The sequence below is a fragment of the Miniopterus schreibersii genome (genome assembly GCF_964146895.1).
Source record: "Miniopterus schreibersii genome assembly, chromosome: 3".
Lineage (NCBI taxonomy): Eukaryota > Metazoa > Chordata > Mammalia > Chiroptera > Miniopteridae > Miniopterus > Miniopterus schreibersii.
In genome coordinates this window covers 97,140,167-97,158,942 of record NC_138103.1, presented here as the reverse complement: position 1 = coordinate 97,158,942, position 18,776 = coordinate 97,140,167, and the positions used below count along the sequence as shown (strand labels likewise).

At 47.3% G+C, this 18,776-nt stretch overlaps 1 protein-coding gene across 1 annotated transcript in view; it reads right to left on the bottom strand.

Annotated features, from left to right (window-relative positions):
- EGFLAM (EGF like, fibronectin type III and laminin G domains) overlaps positions 1-18,776 on the bottom strand; it is a 129,826-nt gene that overhangs the window by 76,023 nt on the left and 35,027 nt on the right. The window contains exons 2-5 of the mRNA XM_081133768.1: positions 7,904-8,013; positions 6,788-6,871; positions 4,641-4,667; positions 363-480 (exon numbers count right to left, since the gene is read on the bottom strand). Coding sequence (XP_080989894.1) covers positions 363-480; positions 4,641-4,667; positions 6,788-6,871; positions 7,904-8,013 — 339 coding nt within the window. The remainder of the gene's footprint in view (positions 1-362; positions 481-4,640; positions 4,668-6,787; positions 6,872-7,903; positions 8,014-18,776) is intronic.

Here is an 18,776-nt window from a genome sequence, read left to right as displayed (position 1 = left end):
TCCCAAGTGCACTTGAGGAGAATGCCTATTCTGCAGCTTTGGAGTGTAATGTATAAATGTCAATTAAATCCATCATCTCAGGGGATTCTTACCTCCCCCCTACATCGGGTCTTCCTTTGTATGTTCTCACAGCACTGCAGGTAGCATTTATCACAATCTGTGACTACTCATTAATTGGATGAAGTCTTGACCCACCCCACTAAGTTCCAAGAAGGCAAGAGCAGTTCTGTTCACCATTGAATTCCCAGAGAATTGTATAGTGCCTGGCATTATAGTAGGTCTTCGTTGACATATACTGAATGAAGAAATAAATGAAGAGCACTCATCACTTCCCTATTATTAATGAATCGAACCCACTTTACCTTGGGGCAAGGTGGTAACATGACGAGGAGAGCTAAGCCACCCTTTGCCCATCAGGCTGGAAGCTGCTACGCTCACTTGATACTCAGTGCCTGGTTTCAAATCTCCGATCACTTCCTCCTGTCAATGACCAAACAGGAAAGGTGTCAATGGGGAGCAAGATGGTGCGAGATTTCATCATGGTACTCAGAACAGCGTGCAATTTAAAACTTACGTATTGTTTATTTCTGGAATTTTCCATTTAATATTTTCAGACCTCAACTGACCACAGGTACTGAAACGTTGGAGAGAGAAACCTCGGATAAGGGAAGACTGCTGTTGTCTTGCTGGGGTAAGCTCACCTACTGCTCCCTTAGCTTCCAGCACCACCCTCACGTGGCACCTTCCAAGTCTGCATCTCCAGCTCAGACCTGCCCCCTGACCTCCAGCTGTGGCTCTGTGGCTGCCTCCTGAACATCTCTACCCAACAACGACGCAGCAACTCAAGTTCAAGCATAACCAAAGCTCAGCTAATCCTTCTTCTTGCTCCCACCAAAAACCAAAACCAAAACAAAACAAAAAGCAAAACCCCAAAAAACAAAACCTTTCTCTTATGCTCTTTCTCACTATCCAAACGAGAAATCCTTGACACTTTCCTCTCTGCTCACTGTCTTCCTGAACCACCATCCAACAGGTTACCAGTACAGTGACAGTGCTCTTTCACATCAGTTGAATCTCTCATTCCATCTCACAGGCATTTCAGTCCAAGTCCTCATAATCTGACAACGGGCTCTGACTCTCCCTGCCACCAGGATTGCCTGCACCCCCAATGTAGACTCCACAGGCTAGAGTTATCTCCCTGAACCCCAATCTGATGTTTCTTCCCACTTTAAACCCCCTTAGAAGAGCATATTTGTGTCCCCCTGCTTACTCCCAGTGTCATCTCATGCCACCTCCCTTCCCCGCATTCTACATTCCAGTCAGACTTAAGGACTTGGCAGGGCTCAGACTTGGGCCATTCCATCCCTTGTCTCGGGGCCTTTGAACCTGCTGCTCCCGCTACACCAAATGCCCTTCTCCCAGTCCCGCCTGGCTCAGCTCTGCTCCTCCTTCATGACTCAGTTCAGCTGAGACATTACCTCATTTCTTCGCGCCCCAGCCTCCAGTCTGGTTAGGCGCCCCTCCTCTCTGCTTCTTGGCGTCCTTGGTGCACCTCAATCTCAACACCACTCACCTTATATTGTGACTGTCTGTTTATTTGTCACCTTATCTCCACCTTCCCGAGGGCAGAAGGCAAGTTCTTATCCCTCTGGCATCCCAGAGCTTAGCATAGTGCTAATGGACATGTAGCAAATGCCCAACAATGCTTTTGGATGAGCAAATGCATGAACTAGTGAATGTGCAAAAGAAAGAAATTAAACCAAGATGTCCAATGCAAACAGATGACCTCATAGAGAACTAGCTCCTACAACTGGCCCCTCTGACTTGATTCACAGCATCTGTACCTGTGCTCCAGGCCCTGGAGTTAGTGAGGAAGTCCAGACACAGGGATGACTCCCTCTCACCCACCTCCCTCCAGCCACCTGTACATGCCTCTCAGATGCTCCCTTCTTCCACTTCCTCCGCATCCTGACCTGGGCCATTTCTACAGCCACCTGGAGAGTGTCTATCTCCATCTCCCCCCTCCCCAACCCTCTTTTTTCCTACATGCAGCTGACAGTTGACAAGGGGTCTTTGCTGAATATGTGCACCTGCTTCCACAGCCCCTCCGGCTCTAGCTCCCTGCATCTGGGAGCCCTCGTTCCACCATCTGTCCCCTGGTTTCATGTCAAGCTGGGTTCAGAGACCGGATGTCGCAGGTGGACAGCAGACTCGGTTCTCACTTCTCTCCCAGCTGCCACACCCAGGCTTTTCCTGTGGAGCAGAGATGCATTTCCAAGCCCACATGATGCTCTCACAGGCTTTTCCTATGGGATCCCTTTCCCTGTGGAGTCACTGTGTTGTATGAAGTGCGGAGCTAGTGATGTGGTTTCACAGGTTATTAAAGATGCCAGCTATGAGCGAACACCAAACACAGCTCCCGTGAGTGACCATGTGTTGTTTCTCTGTCCTAGGTACACGGATAGCCTGGCTTAATTCTTCCTATGAGGTAGGTATCTGATTTTCATTTGTAGAAGATAAGAGGGAACCCTGAAGAGAGCGATTTGCTCGCGGACACATATTGATAGGTGGTGAGGCAGCGTGTGAAGTCTGCTTTGTTTGAATTCAAGGCCCAAGTTCTAATTCTATAAGATGTCGATGAAAAATATCAGATAATATTTAAATCTACAAAACATACTTATCATAAAGAGTGAAGACCAGAGTATTGTCATTTTATTGATAAATGTAGATTATGTACCAGGAATTTAACAGTTATCAGTGAAAATCAGAACTCAAATATCAGACCCTGACTTCAGACCTCACCTTTCCCCTTCCCACTTGCTCCTACTGCTGGAAACCCAGGATATTTGTTTCCAAAAATGATGCCAGATGTTGTCTTGTGCACTAGCCAGACATGTAGCTACTATACTGTGAAGGCACGCAGTTTACATGGCTGAGAGGAGGCATGAAGTGGGAGCCCTGGACCAGGAGCCAGGGCACCCAGGTTCTGGGCCAGCAGCTGTGCCATTTACCTTCTCTGGGCCAAAGTTCTAACACAGAACTTCTAAGATTCTCCTTAAATAACCTTCATGGTAACTTTGGATTCAACTTCACGGCTGACTCGACAGGTCAGGGCTGGGTCTCAGTTGCTCTAGTGCAAGCTGGGACTATCCAGGATCATTAGGTGGAAGGCACCAGAGAAATAAAAAAGTACCATCTTCCAAACATCCTTCTTCCAGCAGTCCAGAGAAAGACTGTGCAGGCCTGAGTGGAGGGAGGAGTTGGAGGGATTCCATTCCCTGGGTGACCACAGGAAGTTAGAGAGTATCTTCCAGGGTTTGGCAGGAAGGACCTCATTGGCTCTGGGCCAGGACTAGTCTTTCTCGTATGGGTCTGTCCTACATATTACAAGAGAGCCAGCATCCCTGAAGTTTGTCCACTAAAATGCCCACACGTATCTCCATGTGCCCTACAGGGGAGAAAGGACCCCTAAGTTGGGAACCATTTCTCATCAACCCCTTCATTTTATAGTCAAAGGGACATTCAGAGGGGTTCAGTGACCTTGCCCAAGGTTACCCTTGCTGTGGTGACAGAGCTGGGACTAGATGCAAGTCTCATGATTCCTGCCTAAGTTTTCTTTCTCTAACCTTGGATAAGATCCAAATAGAATCACTGCTCTGGGTCAATCAGAACAGATGAGTCCGAAGCAGGGTGGTGGTGCACGCACCCCCCCCCCCCCGCCCCTGGGTGAGCAAGACAATCCACCGAGAAGAAAACACGAGAACTTTCTATTTCTATGTTAAGGCCTCCTTTAAAATTCTGTGGGATTTTACAATGTACATAATATATCAGCAGAGTACCATATGTATACTTGATAAGTACATAAATATACACATATTGGTACATGTTCAAGTATTTGTTCACCTATGGTATGTATGATAAAAAGTGTGGAGGCTGCCAGTTTAAACATCCTGTTCTATTTCTAATTCCAAGAAATTACCAGGTTGCCCTGATTTGTTTTACTGTTTATTTTCCCAGGACAAAACTGCAGGTTGCTCTCCTGAGAAAAAGGCAAGTGTAAAATGCTAACCAAATCAGAAGCCTCCACGTAGGCAGATTATCAAAGAAAGCATCGGAATTCCACGTTCCCAGCCAGGCAACTTTGGTCATTTCATCACTTGCCAACCTGATCTTTTGGTTGTCATTCAATCCAGAAAAGTCAATCACCCAGTTTTTGGTGGCCTGGTCCTATCTTACTGGGGAGGTCTGCAAGGATTAGGGGAGGTAAGGAAAGGAGAAGGGAAGAGGGTAGGGGGGAAATAGCCCCACAGTGGTGCTCACTCATTAAACAGCCTCTTTCCTTTTCAGTCTTTTTCACCCAGTTTTGGAACAGAGCTTAAATGACTTCAACCTTTCAAAATGTTCCCTAAATCTTACTCTACCCAGGGAGACGGAGCAGCAGACATGAGATGGAACGTGGTTTCTCCCCAAATGATTAGCAATTCACCTGGGGTGCTGTGCAGTCCTGCTCCCAGGAACTAAGCGTCCTCACTGGGCCTCAGTCCGTGTGAGGCAGATATGGGGAAATCAACAGGCTGATCAAAAGAGACCCCTGGATCCCCAGGTGGGGCAAGGGTTTAACTTTTCTCAAGCATACTTACAAAAATCACCTGATGCTCAGGCTGCCCCTGCAGAGGAGAAAGATAAACCACATGAGAAGGAGAGGAAGAGCTGCAGGAGTGAAATGAGCCCACTGACTCCCACCACGCAGGCCAAGGGCAGCAGCCCACAGCTTCAGTGTGGATTCTGCCGACCCCTCCCTCGGTTCCTATCTGGCAGGTAGGCTGGGGCGGGCTCTGGTCATGACCTCGTTTAATGCTCACGACATCCGTATGCTAAAAGCTGATGCGACACAGGACAGAGGTTCCCAAACTTCCTCTGTTCATGTCACCTTCGGTGTCTCGGTAATATTTTTACAGCATCTTTAATCCAAAGGCCTAACAGTTCCGTTTCTTCTATAGTTATACTCAAATGACTTGGTAGCACTAGCTCATGCAGATGGAGCTGTTTCCTTTGAAAAGTCCAAATATTCCATGTGCCCCTGGGAGTCGGCTGCGAGCCTGGAGCACCCTGGCATGCAGCCTGCAATCAGAGATACACTGTCGATGGACAGGAAGGTGGTCTGTAACCCGGGGTGCTGTCCCCTCCTGGCCCTCTGTTCTTGTGTGCATTGTGGTGGCCGTCCAGACATGCCGTGTAATGTGAGGTACACAGTCAAAGGGTCCAAGTGTCCAGCCCAGGTTCACAGAGGGGGCGGGATCCTGATTTTGGAGGCACAGTCCAGACTCTGAAATACCTGTCACCAGCACACCGCCCCTCCCCAGACGGTTCTAGCCACACCCATGGCAGAACTGGAGGCTGAGGGCTTGGGGACACTGCCCAAGACACCACCAGCCCCTTGATAGGACCACAGGCTTGTGGAAAGTCCCAGTGCTGCCGAGGGGAGACTGAACCTCAACTGATGGTCTCCCAGGTGAGGCCAACCCCATCTCCCCGTTAGGATGGAGGAAACCACAGACCTGGAGGCTGAGGGCTGCTGAGGCAAACGAGGAACAGCCTGAGCCAAAGTCTGAGATTAAAAGCACATCGTGCAAAGCCCACGCAAGCTGGAAATGCGCGTGTCTTCTTTAGGAGTCATGAGGGCTTTGGTACAAGCAGCCAGAGCAGGGCTGCGGAGCCCTGGGTTACAGTCACCTCTTACTCGGAGTGTATGATCTGGGGGAGCCATTCCATCTCTGAGTCGCAGCATCCTTGTCAGGAAAATGAGGTCATAGGACAGTGGTGAAGATTAAACGGGAAAACAAATGGAGAGCGTGAGGGATGGAGCCTGGCGGGTACCAGACGCTCGGTAAGTGATAGCTGCTTATCACGGGGACAACTAGGTTCCGTGTGCGGCACCCAGTGGGCACCCGTCCAGGGGGAGTTGGCAGCATGACCGCAGTGCTCTGGGCACTACTGAGAACTCCTTGCAGCAGCTGGAAAGTCCAGCCTGCAGGACAACTGCAGAACCGGGAAGGGGGGGAGGGGAAGGGGGAGGAGAGGGGAGGGGAGAGGGAGGGAAGGGGAGGGGAGAGGAGAGGGAGGGGAGGGGGAAGGGGAGGGGAGAGGAGTGGGGAGGGCAGGGGAGGGGGCAGAGGAGGGGAGGGGAGAGGAGGGGATGGGGGAGGGGACGGGAGGGGGAGAGGAAAGGAAAAAGAAAAGATGCCTAAAGCAGAGAAATTCACCCAGAGACCTTGACAGGAAACAGGAAAGAAACGGATGAAGAGCCACAACTGTTTGGTGAAGAGCAGGGTGCCAGCCCGAGAACAGAAATGAAGGACCTGGACCCTTGGAACGTACACTTCAAATCACCTCCTTTTCCTCTGCTCTGTCTCCAGGCAGCAGGAAGGACACGCGTGTGTTTATTTACCGATAAAGCTTTACTGAGATTTCACAAACATGAGAGTTGAACGTTTTGAAGGACAGAAGGGGAAGAACAGCGGTTAGGTGGCTGATGTCTCGAGCGGCGAATGGGTGGGTTGAGTGCAGGGTTCGAGTGCCGAGGCCAGAGCTCGTTCTTCGCGTGCCCGCCTTTGTAGCTGCAGGTGCACGCGTATGCGAAAGGCACCCACACGTTCACAAGGCACACGCAACACTAGTTACTGTCACCACCCGCACATCAGCACGCACACACTATTGGAAGTCCTCCTGAGTGTCGCGGAGAGGCCAGCCCCGGGTGTGCTGGGGCTGCCAGGATGGAGGTACTCACGGTGGCGGCGGTGTCCCGGCTGAGCTGCGCGCTGCGGTGCCGCTCCTGCGGGGGTTCATCTGTGCCAGCCGCAGAGTAGGAGACCTGGGGAGACGCAGACGCCAGCTGAGAGCGGGGCAGGGCTTCCCCACCTCGGCCGGATGGGCCCGGGGTCTGGGCGCACTCACACCGTGGTGGGCGCTGGGTCCCTGCCTCACCTCACACACCCTACAGGGCACAGGCGTCAGGCACACCCGGCCAGGGTCCCCCGCTCGGGAGCCTGCAGAGGCCATGCCAGTGAGGTGGGCCGGGCAGGGCGCGACCCAGCTCCTGTTACTTTTTTCAAAACCATGGCTCTCAGGTAATCTTTCATTCTCTCACCTTTGATACAATGAGTCAGGAAACACATTTCTCTACTTTAAGAAGACAATAGGACAAGGGCGTTGATAAACGGCTACCCTCCCTTGGTGAAAGAATGAGACTAGGGGTGAGGGTGGGAGCGGGGCTCCGTCCTGTCTAAGTGGGCAGCTCAGCTCCAGCCCACATCGTGCCCATGGGAATGCGGGCCACCTCTCCCAATATCCCCAGAGATCTGAGAACTCCACATATTTACCTGAAATCTTTAGACTTCTAAATGTTGAGTCATTTTAAAAAACACTGCTAGATGAAAACGTTTTGAACTTCAGTCAGTCTAATTTGTAACCTCTGATAGGAAGGACGCATTCTCTCTTCTCCCTCCACTTTGCCAGTCCGCCCCTTTCCTTTAGCTCAGATTGTACACTACAGCACTTGGTATGGATCGACAGCATGCCACAGTGACTCCCTAGTATTTCCCATGTTTCTGCTTTAGTCTCTGTATTTGACCGCAGGCAACTGGGTTCAAGAAATATGTCTTCTACTTAGTTTGTATTTTCCTAGCCCCCAGCAGAGGAAGGACCAGGTAGATCCTAACTGACCTTCAGGGCACTTACAAATGCCCTTGAAAGGGAAACATTTCCTCTGGCTTCAGGAGGGAGAATGGGGCAGTGACTGATATGGGAGAGCTGATGGAAAATCATATCCAGAGGAACAGAGGTGAGAAGGAGCACACAGTTATCCCAGCACACCCACTGCAGAAACCCGTGCCCGGGTACTCACGGTGTACCCCATGACGGGATGCCTGGGATGCCTTGGCATTTTCCACTGGATGCTGAAAGCCGTACAGTTCAATGCGTCCAGCACGACATGCAGAGGAGGCCCCATCTTGCCTGTTTTGTTTTTGCCAAAACAAAAGAGATTGTGTTAGAAGGTCCATGCATCCTACCTTGCGTATAATTACACAGGACTTAAGAGCGGGTGCTTACAGATAGAGCAGGCAATGCAGCCATCTCTCCCATGTGACTTCACCTAACTCTGCCATCCCCTCCCAACCTGGCACTGAAAGGGAAATCAGCCCAGCTATAGCCCTCAGGCCCTCAGGCCCTTCTGTTACTTCTAATACCTTAGGGACCAGTAGAGGGAAAGTGGGGCACCACAGATCAAATGCTCTGACTTGACTCCAGGAGCTTGGAATGCATTAAAGCAAGACGATGAATTTTTAAAATCAGTAACATATGGATGTCTTATATATGTGTTATATAGACTGGTCTTTACAGAGCCAGTATATTCCCATTGCAGAATGTTTCGAAATATGGTTCAGTGTCAAACGGGGGCTAGAAAATGTCAAACGTTTTATTGTACACTTACGTTAAATAATTTTACACTTAGACATAACAAACTTTATGTTCATAAAAACAATATGTGCAGATTGCCAAAATTTTAAAAATACGGCAATAATACTAATTTCACCATTCAGAAATAAGTCTTGTCAATATTTTAGTAGAGTATGCCTCCTTTTAGTCACATGCAATTTTTAAAATACTTATGTATGCATCTATATTATTTTTATTCTATTTATTGTTGTGTTTATTATATATATATATATATAAAATATATATATACGGTTTTACACCCTGGATTTCCTAGGACAGTTCTGATTCTAAACTATGTCTCGCCCGGTTGGCATGGCTCAGCAGTGGATTGATCTATGATCCAGGAGGTCGCGGTTTGATTCCTGGTTAGGGTACATGCTCAGGTTGCAGGCTTGATCCCTAGTATGGGGCGTGCAGGAGGCAGCCAATCAATGACTCTCTCATCACTGATGTTTCTATCTCTTTCCCTCTCCCTCTCCCTTCCCCTCTCTGAAATCAATAAAGACATATTTAAAAATTAAAAATAAATAAACTATGTCTCACAGCTCTGCCCTTGGATCCTTCACATAGTGGAAGCTAGAGGGTCATCGCCACAGGGCCTCATAGGACGTGAAAGCCTAGAGAATCCCAGCCAGGTCTCACACGTCCAGGGGAGGAGTGAGGGGTGCATGACCAGGGCCCTGGCTTCATGTCTTCATGAAGATCCTAAACTAGAGTTGGTGGGGAGGCCCAGTGCTCCACGCATGCTGTCTTCACATAGATTTACTCATATGTCCCCACACACTGACTGGAAGACTTTCTTTCTCAAACTAACATTCATATGATACTGCAATTATTATTAATATTTCGATTTTCAGATCATTTTAAGAGAAATAAAATTGGAGAAATATTTGCAAACCATATATCTGATAAGGGATTAATACCCCAAATGTAAAAGGAACTCATACAACTCAACAGAAAAATACAAAGAATCTAATTTAAAAATGGGCAAAGGACCTGAATAAGTATTTTTCCAAAGAAGACATACAAATAGCCAACAGACACATGAAAAGGTGCACAACATCACTAATCACCAGGGAAATGCAAATCAAAACCTCACACCTGTTAGAATGGCTATTGTCACAAAGCCAAGAGACAACAGTGCCGACAGGATGCAGAGAAGAGACAATCCTTGCGCACCGATGTAAGATCGTATCAATGGACAAACACAGAGATGCTGAGAAACAAGGTAGAGACAGTCTTCCTCTTTCCGCTCCTTAACGTGGGTGTTCTCGGCGGCTGTGCCCAACCTCCTCAGCTCCCACTATGCCCTCTACCTGGGTGCTCCCATCCCTGCCAGTTGCTACCACATATATGCTGGTGGCTCCCCAATCTATTTCTCTAGGCCAGCCGTCTCAGAGGGGCAGGCCTACGTACTCAACTGCCCAGTGGACCCAGATGTCACCTGGGCCTCTCAGAGTCAACATGTCTAAACTGAATTCTTCATCTTTCTCTTCAACCCGAGCCTCTGCAGCAATCCCCGTCCTGGTAAACAGCATCGCCATCCACCATGGCTTCCAGTAACCTGGCAGTCACCCTCGGCATCAAATAGGTCACATGGTACCCATCCTCTCTTATTCATGGGGGGCCTCAGAATCCTCTTCAACCCAGTGCCTGGAGCAACTCTACCAGTGGTCAGAGCTGTGCGGGCAGTGGAACCTGCTTGCCACTGGTCAAGACTTCCCCGCTGGCATCTCTGGCCTTTCTGGCTCCTAAGGGATAGTTTCCTTCCCACAGCTTCTACAGCCTGCACCCCTCTGAAGAATGCGTGTTAGTAAACTAAATGAAACTTTTTTTCTGCAAAGCAGCTGAATGAAACATGAAGATTGTTAGGGCCATAGGGCTGGTGGCTTTAAAACTTGGAGTAGGAGGGCTGAAGAGTGGCCCCTGGTTGGAAGGAAGCACCGAGGCCTGGTCTGAAGGCACATTTGCATAGCAACACAGCATTTTTCTCCGGGTGTGTTTGTTGGAAGTGTCCTTGAGGGTGGGACAGGTCTCTAGCTGGGGGCCATCTGAAGCTGTATTTGCAGACCAAGCACAATGCTTATACACAGCTTGAACAATTATTGGCGTATGTATGGAGCAGGATAAGCTAAAGGCAGGAGAAAAGCACGCCTCCTCCCCCAACCCCCAAGATAGAGTCCAGGCAAGGAAGGGTGGTGGACCAGAAGGCCAGAGAAACCAGCAGGAAAGGTCTTGACCACATGGCTTGATGTGAGCTTAGGAGACATCTATGTGATCCTAATCCAGGTGAGCCAATCAAGGTGTTTCCCTAAATCTTTTCCAGCTACCAAGTGAGAGATAAGAGTGAAACGAACTTTTCTCACATCTCTACAATTTCTGAGTCGCCAGGAGAAAGTCTAATCTTTGGAAATGTCAAGCCCCAGCTGCCTTTTCCAAAAACTGAATGAAGCAAAAAGGTTTTGATAGTGGTTATAGCACTGAGGTCTTCTGGGATTTTATCTATTATAATATAAAAACATACCAACGCTTCCTCAATATTAAAAAAATCAAAGTAGTAGGCCACTCACATGTGGACTGAGCAAGATTTTAGCGGTTAGATGCAAAAATAACACTCATATTTAACCAACAATGGTTACAATGACAGAGAAGTATATTACACAATAGAAAACTAATTTTGAAGAACTGTAGGCTTTAAAACTAGTATGATGCATTTATACAATATATCCTGAAGCTGTGTTCTTGTGAGCTAAACCTATACTTCTTAAGACATAAATAAAGAAAGAGTGTGTCTCTTTGCCATGAGGGAGTGTACTCTGGGCTTTCTTCATTGGAGGGCTTTCAAAACCGTATTAGGTTTTTGCACCAGAAACTTCTGAATAATTAGGTCAATTTCTTATGGTAATTTTATTTCATCAAATACTTCAACTTCCTGAGCAAAATTCATCTCTGATTCAATTAGTTTTGTGATTCAATTCATAAAAACACTTCAAAATGCAAATAAAAATATCACCTGTGACAGAAGTACATCGCCAGCTTTTTAGTTATTTGATTTTCACGGAATGAACCACGTTAGATTCTGATGCACTGGAAAGTGCCCGGACTAACTAAAAATAGTTGGGGAATTCTGAATAGGAAAAAACCCTATTTCCATCTTTTTGAAGCTTGCTCCAACTATTATTACTACAGTAGAGCTAAGAATATATAACCACAGATCTGCCACTAGGCCAATTCCAAGGTGATGCCTTCAAGCAGCAGTAAAAATGTGAGTTGAAGACATAGACCAGTGTTTGTTCTAGTTACCCAGGGATCCTAGTTCAACACTAGGAGCAGCATGAAATGTTACCAGAGCCCTGTCGGCTTCTTTTGTGGGGACGCAGGGTAGAACTCACATCACATTGTGTTTCCCTCTGAAATCCATCACCTTAGTGTGTAATTCCAGAGAGTAACCCACCACTCCAGAGTCTAATTCCAGAGCGTAACCCACCACTCCAGAGTCTAATTCCAGAGAGTAACCCACCACTCCAGAGTCTAATTCCAGGGAGTAACCCACCACTCCAGAGTCTAATTCCAGGGAGTAACCCACCACTCCAGAGTCTAATTCCAGAGCGTAACCCACCACTCCAGAGAGTAATCCACCACTCCAGAGTCTAATTCCAGGGAGTAATCCACCACTACAGAGTCTAATTCCAGAGAGTAACCCACCACTCCAGAGTCTAATTCCAGGGAGTAATCCACCACTCCAGAGTCTAATTCCAGAGAGTAACCCACCACTCCAGAGTCTAATTCCAGGGAGTAATCCACCACTCCAGAGTCTAATTCCAGAGAGTAACCCACCACTCCAGAGTCTAATTCCAGGGAGTAACCCACCGCTCCAGAGTCTAATTCCAGAGAGTAACCCACCACTCCACAGTCTAATTCCAGAGAGTAACCCACCACTCCAGAGTCTAATTCCAGAGAGTAACCCACCACTCCAGAGTCTAATTCCAGAGCATAACCTACCACTTCTGGCTAATGACCCCCCATGGCTGCTGGAGTGTAGCATCCCGGGCTAAGAGGACATGCCTTCTGAGAATCTGGGGACCCCCCCCACCTGTAGGCCAGTCCCTGAGTACCCAAGACCCCAGATTCCCTGCCTAGAGAGTCCTGAGCCTGTTTCCAGGTCCTTGGTGGCTTCTTCCCCGGGTCTGTCCTTCTGAGGGTGAGCGTGTGGCTGGAGCACGCACCCTCGGGGGGGGGGGGGGCCAAGGGACTGCTCTTTGCCAGGACGGGTGGTGCACAGAGCCTGCAGGTTGAGGGGTCCACCTCCACACACAGGAGCACCCTTCAGGGAAGGGCAGAGCGAGGTGCGCCAGACCAGGGCTCAAGGGCCAGTTCTCTTCATGCTGCCTCTTTCCAAAGTGGAAACTCAGGGAGTCTGAGAAACCCAAATTTGAATGTGGTCTTCCAGGTCATGATGAAAGTATATTTGTCAGGGTTAGAAGGAGAGAAAGTATCGCATCTTACAGTTTGTTAGCTTATTGAATCAATTGTGAGTTTCTACACAAATGATTATGTGGGCGTCCACTGAACTCCCCACCTGTTCCAGATTGAGCCCCACTGTGTCTCATTTTTCCAGATGATCTCATTCATTCCCGTGTGCCCCCAGGCATCTGCCAGATGCACTTTTTCAAGTAAGCTCCACATGGGTATCTAACGGATCTTCTCAGCCTTGGTGGTTCACAGCCCCTCAAACTCCAAATGTCCCAGATGGTAACCATCATCGTCAGCCTCCAAATCTCCTTCTCTCCCACATTCCCTTCAGTCCAAAACCTGGGAACACCTTTAATTCCTCTCTCTTATGTTCTAGATGCAAATCTCTATGCTGCTCCCGGCATCCCATAGAATGTGACCACGAGGGTCCGTATTTGGAAAGAGAGAAGCACCGTTAGAACCCCACGGTGACCGTTGATGCAGGTACAATCCATGGGCCAAGAAAAACTCCAGGGGGGAAGCTCTGATACAGAGAACGTGTGCATAGCCTCAAAGTATTTTGTCAACAATATTTACGAATTATTGTGGTGATTTTAACAAGGGTCCACCAATTCTTTGACTCTCTTCCTCTAGGACAGCGATTTTCAACCGGTGCGCTGCAGGAATGTTTAAAACGTGCAACACCTGGCTATTGAGTCAGGGGCACTGACCTCTTTTCCCTTAGGTTGTCAGATAAAAAAATGACATCAGGCAGCAAAACAATAGCTGTCCAGTGTGAATGAATCAAAATGATACCTATTTTTTTTTGGTCAAGTTGGCCATAAATATATTTTTGGGTCTGAAGCAGAATTTTAGGAATTAGTTTATGTGAGACATGAGATAAAAGAGGTTGAAGATCGCTGCTCTGGGAGATGGGGCTTAACTTCCCTCGCTTCAGAGTGGCCTGGATTTAGTGATTTGCTTCTAATAAATGGAGCATGAAATGCAGAAATGGCAGCACCAGTGGAGAAGCCTGCCATCCACCACTTTAACCAGTGGTCAAGGTCAACATCACCAGTGAGGAGCCGTGTTGATATTGTTCGTCCCCTTATCTAAAGAGAGGGGAAGGAAACCTCACCTGCCTGGTATTCCTGCCCCAAATACGCAGCCCCAGTCTAATCAGTAGAAAATACTCGACAAACTCAAGTTGAATGACACTCTACAAAATAACTAACTAATACTCTTCAAAAGCATCAAGGACATGAAAAAGAAAGAATCTGCCACAGATGGAGTGAGACTAAGGACATAGGACCAAAAAATGCAATGTGCTACCCTGGATACTGGAATAGAAAAAAAGACATTCGTGGAAAGACTGATAAAAATTGGGAAAGGACCGTCCTTCAGTTACTGGCACGTACCCAGCGTTAACATCTTGGTTTGGATAACTGTCCCATGGCAATGTAAGATGCTCACATCTGGGAAAGCTGAGTTACGGAAGCTCTATAAATTGCCACAACTCTTCCAGAAATCTAAAATTAATCCCCCAGATAAAACTGCTGAACTAAAAATGTGGATCCTTCCTTTTTTTCATCCTAATCCCAGCAGGAGACCCTGTTCTCTCAGGCAGGGCTCATTTAACCGGGCAAGGCTGTCTCCCTCCTGAAGCTCAACTGTCCCAAGCCTGAAAATCAACGACAGAAAGCTGATAGCATCCCTCTCTGTCACTGCCCACCTGCAAGGACTGGGCAGCCACAGTAACTCACTGGTGAGAGCAGCTCTCGCTCTTTCTTGTCTTTCCAGGGTCAGGTTTCTCTTGTTCCCCCTGCCAGCCTTGGCCCCTGTGCCATATGGTGGCACATCTGGTGCTGGGGTGCCTAGGCTACACTGACTGAGGAAACAGCTTCCCTCTTTCCCTGGTGCTGGGCCGGAGTCTGGCCTCTGCCACTTTCAGGGTGGCAGCAAGAAGCATGTTGCCAAACCTTCACCTGTGGCTCCTTCCTGGCAAAGCCACTGGGTGAGCAGAACATGAAGCTTCACCATGAATAAGTCCATATGTTTGTATGTAACCACAAAATACTTAACCATTTCTTATCCTTCAGGGAACAGAGGTTAACAGTCATTTAAAAATGGAAACTAAACCAACCCCCTCCATTGCCCTAAACGCTGGAAACTTTAAAAGCAGTAGGCCCATAGTTTCGGAATAGGAGCTTGCTAAGGATAACAACTGTAATTTACTGACCGTCAGCTCAAAGCCTGGCAGTCTTCAGCATTTTACAGAGAGCCCATTCCATCACCCCCAGACCATAGGACATGTCTGGGCAAACAGGACATGTCCTCTTCCAGGCAGACACGGGACCCCAGGCCAGGCCCAGGCTTGGAGACAGGACGGATTCTCTGCTCCCAGACAGTGTGGCCTCAGTGGCCCCTGGGTTGACAGTGACCCCCGGCTGCATTCCTGATTTCCACAACTCCCGGCTGCACACGCCTGGCCGACCGTTGTGGAAATTACTCTCTTTAATTCTTTCAACAGCTCTGCAAGGTAGGTGTCCTTATACCCATTTTAAAATGAGGAAACTGAGGAAGGGCAACTATTAACAAGTTCAAGATCATAGAAAATGGAGTCGCCAGGATTTTACCCCGGGGGTAGAAGTTCCATCCAAAATAGATGTTTGCAACTACTTCCAGGGCCATGTGATGGGAGAGCCATTTGAGTGTGGATGGGAGCAAAGGGATTTGCTACACGGGACACTAATTGCTGGCAAAAGTCCTATCAATGGCATAGCCTTTTATTCTGCCCTTGGACCAAGACAGCAAGGCTTCCCTTGCCCTCCACCCTTTCTTAGTAGTGTCTTAAATGGTAACATGAGAAAATGGGGAAATTTAATTTTCCCAGATTTAGGGTGGGGGGCAAGCTGACCTGGCAAGGCTATTTCCCAGAAGAGAAATAGCAGGAGCAGCCGAATGGGACCTTATGTCTCAAGGAGGCTCAGGGGTCAGTGAGGGGCAGGTAGTGGGAGCACGGGCTTTGGGAGGCAGCAGAATGTAATGGAATTGAGCCTAAAAGATGGAGAGGATGGCTGCCGACTAGTCAACAAACAATGCCAAACTTACAAACGTGGAGGGGGGAATAACTACAGTGAGAGCTTACTGACCGCTATTACACGCCAGGGGGATTTCTAGAGGCTCGGGATGTCTTACCCCACCAATCCTCACAACATCTCCGTCAGGTAGGCACTAATATTGTCCTGTTGTAGGGGTGAGAAATCTGAGAAAGAGAGAAGTTAAGTAGCTATTCCAAGGGGATGGAGACAGACCATGCACTGAGGACAACGCCAGAGCCCTGGGGAGTAACGCAGGGAACTGAGTGCCAATTTAACCAACCAGCCAGGAGCACGGGAACCCCCAAAGACATCTGGGCTAAACGAGTAATAAAGGCAAATAAAATAACTGCTTTAATCACTTCTGTGCTTTAGCACTTTATACATATTTTCTCATCTGATCTTTACCAAGAACCCATTTTATAGATGAGGAAACTGAGGCTGAAAGAGATAGAAAAAATTGCCCCAATCACACACCTCATCAGTGGAGCTAGGAATCCAGGGTGGCTGGACTCCAGAAACCAATCCTTGCAACCACTAGGCTTTACCATCCCCCCTTTTAGTGGGGAGGACACCAATATCCTTCCCCCCACCTAATGCTTCTCATCTCAGATCATCTGTGCAGTTCTGTTCCATTAGGAGCAATAAGGTCTTAGGATTAATTAACAAAGCAAAGTGGGAGCCTCTCACACACAGGCTTTGAAAATATAAAATGCACATGATACATATTTGTGGATGAATGAAGAAAGGTCCAGCGTGGCGTTATAGTCCGTGAAGGAACAGAAGCTGCATCAACATTGACCATGCCTATTAGGACTTATGATCTCAATGAGGAAAGAAGATAAACACAGCGGAAACAATAAAATATGAAGTTGTCTACTGCCCAGCACAGCAAAGCATGTCCTTGGTAACAGAGAAGAGACTGGAATCACTAAGGACTATAAAATCTAAGTTAGAAAATCAATACCCAGTAAATGAGATTGGAGATATGAAAAGTCACCTTAGAGATGGGGGTGATAAGACTTGACTAAAGCACAAGGCCAGCGGCATGCTGGATGCACCCCACGGTGTCCTGCCTGGTGTGCATGTCGACCAACAGTGAAATATTCCAACACCTGCCATCAGTCAGGGTAGGCGAGGTCACGTTGCTATAATAAATGACCCCCACACAGTGGCTTACAACAATAAGAATTAACTTATCATTTATTCTTTAAAACTGCCGAGGCTGCAACTCTCCTCCACGCTGTCCCCACGGTGGGCCCGGGCTCATGAAGTAGCCTCTACCTGGAAGCTGGTAAGCCACCTGCTGGCTCTTCAAGCCTCTTCCCAGTAGTGACACATGTCATTACCACTCACCTTCATTAACTAGAGTGAGTCACATGGCCCCACCTGAGCTCAAGATGCCAACGTTATAGATGAACATTAGCATCCCATCAAGGTGTGAGATAAAGGATGCTGTTCCTTGGTGGGGGGTGGGGATTCATGTGGAAGACAGAAAAAGCGGAGGCAGAGGCAAACGACAGTGGCACCTACCGAAGCCCTGTCCCAGGGAGCTAATGCCTGGGAGGCCTTTTAGGGGCACGTCTGCATTCCTGAGTATGTCCTTTCAACAAATACCAACACTCTGTGACATGTTTGGGGCCCAAAGATGGGCAAGGAGAACAAAACTGTTAGGCATTTGTAAGTATCTATTGCCCATATCCTCACATTCACATAATTGTTCTGGCTCTGCTGGGCTCTCTCTCTTGAAATAGTGGACTTAAAATACCCTTCCACTATAATTAAAACATCATGGTATTGGCATAGAAATGAACAGGCAGATCAATAGAAAGAACAGATAGCCCCAGAATGTATAAAAAACTTAATTTATGATTTCAGAGGTATTTGGGATCAATGGGAATGGAAGAATTATTCAACAGATGACAGAACAGTTGGTTAGCAAAGTAGACAAGAAAATCAATTTCAAGTCTTAATTCATACTACACACCAACAACATAACTTAACTCTGGAAGGATTAAAGAATTAGAGAAATTTACATTTGTGAGTCATAAAACACTAAGACTCTCCTTCTTTTACCCTCAACCACCCAGCATGTTTACTTTTAAGATTTTGTTAATAGAACAAATCAGACACAAAATAAACAGATTACACAACACATTAAAAAAATAAACATTTTGTCCTTTCAAAACAACCACCGAAGATAAAACATATATATAGCCTGGGGACAAATATTTATAGAGGAAAAAATTAGTATCATTTAATATATAAAGAACTCATACAAAAGTCAACAGAAACAGTTTATGGTTTATAGAGAAAAATGGACAAAGGGCATGAACAGACAAGTTACTAAAAATGAAAAAGTTTGCAAACACACAGAGAAAAGGGTTCAAAACACATTAATATTAAAGAAGCACAACTTCCCGCAACCCTGAGGGTCACTGCTTAGTTATAAATTGAACAAGTTTTAAAAATGATAAAACCCAGTTCTACAAAGGATGTGTTTTTATACATTTTGATTGTAGTTTTACTTAGTATAAATCTTTTGGAAAGTAATTGGGCAACCTATGAGGAATCTGAAATATGGAATACGACCTGGTACTTGTACTTCTCACAATCTGTCCCGAAGGAATAATCTCAGGAATGAGGGGGAAAGTCTTATGCACAAGCATGTTCATCTCAATATATTCATAATGCTGAGAAATGAAAAGCAACATGAGCCCTGGCTGAGTG